General features: G+C 49.2%; 1 protein-coding gene across 5 annotated transcripts in view; it reads right to left on the bottom strand.

Annotated features, from left to right (window-relative positions):
• The window catches only part of CIZ1 (CDKN1A interacting zinc finger protein 1), a 14,663-nt gene extending 9,018 nt beyond the window's left edge, over window positions 1-5,645 (bottom strand). Inside the window, exons 1-4 of one of the 5 annotated variants that reach the window (XR_002781339.1) lie at window positions 4,369-5,645; window positions 2,160-2,386; window positions 313-403; window positions 23-131 (exon numbers count right to left, since the gene is read on the bottom strand). Coding sequence is in view for 3 of the 5 variants with exons in the window: in XM_011364209.2 (XP_011362511.1) it covers window positions 23-131; window positions 313-403; window positions 2,160-2,386; window positions 4,369-4,423 (482 nt within the window). In the remaining 2 variants the exon portion in view is untranslated. Of the gene's footprint in view, window positions 1-22; window positions 132-312; window positions 404-436; window positions 1,598-2,159; window positions 2,387-4,368 lie in introns of those variants that run through there. The other 4 variants (XM_011364212.2, XM_011364209.2, XM_011364210.2 and 1 more) reach the window with 4 other exon arrangements.
• Between the last annotated feature and the right edge of the window lie 56 nt (window positions 5,646-5,701).

Here is a 5,701-nt window from a genome sequence, read left to right as displayed (position 1 = left end):
GCAGGTTTTCAGCATCAGTTACCTCTTAGACCTTTTAGCTGGTGGCTCAGATGCCTCACAAGACTCTGGCTCAGGTGCTGGAGCATGATTCTCCTTAGCGATGCCATCTGGGCAGGGAGGGGAATCTCGATCTAGAATGAAGAGCGGATGAGTGACTGCCAGTGGCAGGGGAAGCACGAACAAGCTCTGGGGGATGGGACCTGGGCTCACCCCCCACCAAGATCCCTGCCTCCCAGATCTACTGCCATTACCAACCCTACGCCCACCTGCCCCAACCTGTGTCCCCTCTGAAGGGCCAGCGACTTCTCTCACCTGGTGTGTCTGTTCGGGGCTCTGTGGCTTCCTCAGACCCCTCTGGGGGGTCTGCCCCGTCTTCCACAGGCGTCGTCTGGGAAGAAGAATCCTGCTTCCTTTCAGAAACCATATCTGACATCCGCTACCCACCCTTGAACATCCTTGCACATCCTTGCCCAACAGCAGCTTCAATAGTCCACCAGGAGATGAAGGGCCCTGGGGACTTTTGATGGGCCTGGCCCCAGAGCTGCCAAGAGATGTTCCTAAACACCCTGGGAATGGTGTCTAGGGAGTTCCATCTAGCCACCTGTCAAGTAAACCCACGTTTGGGGGACACAGGCCCTCTCCTAGCTGCAGTGCTGCCTCCTGACTTCCCCACCCTCGTCTCCACAAAGCCGCCAGAGGAATCCTTCTCAAAGGCAAACTTGATCATGTCTCTTGTCTCTTGCAAGCTGAAACCCTCCTGTGTTTCTTGTAGACCTGGAGTGTACTCTTTTTTCACCCAGAGTCTGACACCACCTCCCCGACTCCCTACACAATCTGACCTCTGCCCCGCACCCACCCCTCCAGCCGCAGCTCTCTCCACTCTCCCCCTTCCCCCTTCTACACCCACACTGGCCTTTCTAGGTTCCCGGAAGCCCCAGGCCTCTTCCTGCCCCAGGCCTTCAACCCAAGTCTCAAAGGCCCTTCTTGCAGAAAGCCTTCCTGACCCCGGAGCAGGTTTAGATCCCTAGGACAGGTCCTCAGTGGGCCTGGGGTTTCCCCTTTGTGGCATTTCCCACAGTCTTAATTAACTGGTGGGAGCATTATTTGCATCAATGTCTTACCATCATTACCACCCCAATACCCCGCTCCCCAGGATCTCCGGGCCAGATGCGTCATCTGCACTTCTGAGTCCCCTGCAGGGGGACTCAGGCAGGACGTGATTCCCTTTGCAAGTCTCCTTGAGTCTTTCTGCTTATGTCAGGGAAAGTCTTTTTGACAATTTTACCACCTCTCAACCAGCAGGAGCCAGGGGTGCAGGCTCAGAACCTTCAAATGGCAACACTGTCGAGTTCAGGATTTTTATAACATTATTCCACCCCGATTACCTTTCTTTTACTTCTGTGTATGGCAGTTAATTTACGCTGATTTTAAATTTTAGGTAGTGATATGAAGTTTCCTAAATGTAACTGAGAAGAACCTAGTTCATTTAACGCTGTGCTTTCCCAGACAGGAGTCACTAGCCACATGTGGGTGGCTTCTGAGCACTTGAAATGTGGCAAGCCAAACTGAGATGTCAGTATAAAATACACACATCAGATTTTAAGACTTAACGCCAAAAGAAAAAAAAAAAAAAAAGAATGTAAAATACGTCATTCTTTTTATGTTGCTTCATGTTGGAATGATAATTTTTTAATATATTGGGTTAAATAAAATATATGAATAAAATTAACTCCACTTGTTTCGTGTTACTCCGTTAATGTAATTACTAGAAAAACTCAAATTACATATATGGCTTGCATTTTAATTCCATTGGGCTGTGCTGATCTTAAAGAGAACTGTAGAATACATCTAAAACTAATGCGTTATATGTCAATTATACTCCGACTTTTTTTAAAAAAAGAAATATTAAGTAAACGATCATCCTGTTGCTGTTTCGACATGGCAAAATCACATAAGGGGTTCCTAACTATCTGAAGTTTGGAAAGCGCTAGACAAGTCCAACGTACCTCCTGCTCATTTTACAGATGAAGAAACTGAGGCAGGAAGAGGAGTGTGACCTGCCCAGAGGCCCGTGTGAGCCACAGCAGGGAGCGGGCGGATCCCCAGGTAAGCCCTCTCCCACCCCCGTCCCCACCTGCTCCACCCCAGCCACCACTCACCTTGCAATTGGGGGTGCCGGAAGAGGTCCGGGCCTGTTTCTGGGGGGTCCGCCCCGAAAGGTTGAGCTGGGAGGGGTTTATGGGGACCCCGACGGGAGGGGGACCCAGCAGCGACTGCCGAGTGGCCTGGGGAAAGAACTGCTGCAGATTTGGGGTGCCCAGCTGAGGGGGTGTCAGGCTGGGGGCTGTCAGGCTCGGGGTTACCAGGTTGTAGCCACGGAGGTTACCTGAAAACAGGAAGAGGGATTACAACTCTGGTTAGGGTCAGGGGTCAGACCCCCAAAGCATCATGGGAACATCACAGATAACTTCGAAGATGACCCTTCCCACCCAAGGTCAGCCAGAGGGGAGATGAGAGCCGAGGGCCCAGTCCCACCTTGGGCATCGGGCATTGGGGGGGAAGGGGCTTAAGGCTGGCTTTCTGCTCTAGCTGGGGAGGGGTGGGGCACTGCCTTTTTCCATCCCAGATGCCTCCATGGTCGGTGGCTTGAGCAGCCCCAGCAACCCCACTCATCCTTAGGCATACTCTAGGACAGTGGTCCCCAAACTTTTTGGCACCAGGGACCTGGGCTCCTATGAGAATCTAATGCCTGACGATCTGAGGTGGAGCTGAAGCCGTGATGCTGGCGGCTGCAGATACAGATGAAGCTTCGCTCGCTCGCCTGCCGCTCACCTGCTGTGCGGCCCAGTTCCTAACAGGGGCTGGGGACCCCTGCTCTAGGATACACCCTAAGGAATACAAAAGATCCAGCACAAGACCCATAGGGACAACGACCAAGATGACAGGTCCCTGGAGTAATAAGACCCTCCCCCAGCCCCACCAGCTACCGTGGGAACCAGGCACTTGCTAAGCACTTTCCATGCACGGTCTTATACGGCCCAGACATCATCAGGGTAGGTATTACTGTCTCTACCAATGACGCAACAGATACCAAGTGAGAGATTACGTAGGGTGTCTGGGAGGGACCCCTTGGTGCCAGCCAGGATTCTGGGGGCCCTGTGACTCTTGCTTCTCTTTTCCCCTCTTCCATGCAAGCCAACACCAAATCCTACCAACCCTGTCTCCTGCCCCTCTTCCCGGTCCAGTCAGACTCCTCTTTCCATCTCCACTCCCAGCCCCGCTGCCAAAGCCACTTCATCTCCTGCCTGAATGTCGACCACAGCTTTTGCACCAGATAGCAGGAATGATCTTTCTAAAACCACATTCCGACTTTGCCCCCGCCCTACACCGTGCCACCTAAACCCTTCCATAGTAGGAGGGTCGCTCATGGTGAGAGGTCTGGCCCTGCCCTCCTCTCTGGACTCCCTTCTTGCCATTCTCCTCCTACATGCCCCCACTAGACTCCAGCCATATGTTCCCATGATTCCCTCAAACAAGCCTAGTTTCTTTCCTGCCTCTGGGCCTTTGCACATGCTGTTCCTTCCACCTGGGGCTTTCTGCCCCCACTATCTCCCAGTCATCATTCAGACTTCTATGTAGGCGTTTCTTCTCTGGGCGGCTTTCCCAGGCCCTCTCTGTGTCCCCAGAGGCCCCAGATGGCCTGTTCTATGACCAGCTGCACAATTTCTATGCCCACCGCCCACCATCTAACCACACTGGGAGCTCTTGAAGGGCAGGGCCCTTATCAGACTTGGGAGCCCAGTGCCTAGGAAGTTTTTGAGCCTCATAAGATAGTTCAAATTCTTGCCCCACTGCTGGGACAAGAAGCACAGGGGTTAAAGGCATGGGTCAGATGTGCTGTGAGAGCTGGCTCAAATCCAGACTCTACGGTGCACACTCTATGACCTGGAGCAAATCAGTACCCCCTTCTTAGCCTCAGTTCCCTCATCTGTAAAATAAGGATAATAGTGCTTGACTCACAGTGTTTTATGAGGATTCAATGAGATAGACATATGTGCCTGGTATACAGTAAGCGTTCAATTAACATTAATTTCAAACAATTAGATACACATCTATGTGCAGAGAGAGAATGCTGACCAGCTCTTAAAAACAGCAAGATAAAAGATGGCACACTCTAAAATAAAAATGACAAAGGACATGGACAAGTCACAAAAAGAAATACAAATGTTTAACAGACAAATATAAAATGTTAAACTGTACTAGCACTCCAAGAAACGTAAACTAAAACATTAATGATACAGGGTTTTTTTTGCCAACCAAATTAGTAAATGATGCATATAACTATATATAAAGAAAAGCATATAATACCCAATGTTGCTGTGGGCATGGTGAGACCGGCACTGTCATACGTTGCTGGTGGCATTGCAAACTGGTCCAGTCCTTTGGGAAAGCAATTTGGCAATACTTATCAAGAGCCATAAAACATCCATCCCCCCTGACCCAGTCATTCTACCCTTGGGAATCCATTCTAAGAAAATAGTCTCAAACATGAAATTCCCACTAGTGTTATTTAAAACAGAAAAAAAAGGGGAGACAGCTGAGAAGGTTTAGGTAAATGAGAGCACATTTCTCCAGAATATTAAACAGCTGTTAAAAATAATCTTTACAGAGGCTGTCAAATTATATGATAAATGATCATGCCATTCTAGTCAGTGAAAAAGAAACAAGATACAGCCTTTCACTTACATCCCTAACCACGATCATATACAAATCTCTGTTTGTGCCTAGAAAAAAGTGAGAGGAAATACACAAGACCTTGACGGGTGGTTCTTTTCTTCAGAAGGTAAGTACACATATGATAATTTCAGTTTTATCTTTTTTAAAAAATTTTTTTTTTCATTTTTCTTTGAAGAGTGTGACTTTTAAAATGGAAAAGAAAAAGAGGGAACTATATCTGTATACATTGTGAGTTCCTGTATATGGTTTTATCTCTCCACCCGTTCAGCTGTCATTTCTAAGTCAGCTGCCATCTGACAGTGGCAAGGCTGAAGAGTGACAACGGTCACATCTTCTGACCTGGCTGCATACACTGCTGGATGGCTAGTGTCTAAGAACACAGCTCTGTAGTGAGACCTGGGCTAATTCTCCCTTTAAGCAACACCTACTCGCTATATGACCTTGGGCACATGACCTCTCTCCGAGCCTCAGTTTCTTCATCTGCAAAATGGGATTGTGAGAGTATCTTCCCTTACGACTGTCAGTAGAGTCAAGGAATTGGGTTTGTAAAGGCCTCGGCACAGGGCTCAGCCTGGCAAGTCACACCTACCCTGTGGGAAGGGCTGGGTCTGAACATGAGCTAGCCTTAAGTCCTTGGAGCCCTGGATTACTCCTACAGGGGCTGAGGTATCAGAAGCAGCATCTTAGAAGGAAGAGCTGAGACACTGCTCTCCACATGGGGAAACTGAGGCAAGAGCACAGGCTTAATTCACAGGGCTACAGACACCCACTCAGAGATCCAGGGGGCCAGGAGGCCTAGGCCTTAGTCTAGCTCAGCCACTTCTGGTGCTATGTGACCCAGGGCAAATGACTTCCCTTCTCTGGACCTCTGCTTCCTCATCTGTCAACTGGGATGAAGAGGAGGTTGGTTAAAACAGATCTTTCCATCCATCGTCTCATCTTATCTAAATGTGAGTGAAGTGTC

This window comes from Pteropus vampyrus, unplaced genomic scaffold (genome assembly GCF_000151845.1).
Source record: "Pteropus vampyrus isolate Shadow unplaced genomic scaffold, Pvam_2.0 Scaffold95, whole genome shotgun sequence".
NCBI lineage: Eukaryota > Metazoa > Chordata > Mammalia > Chiroptera > Pteropodidae > Pteropus > Pteropus vampyrus.
Note: the sequence above shows the minus strand (reverse complement) of the source record. Positions and strands in the feature narration are given on the sequence as shown.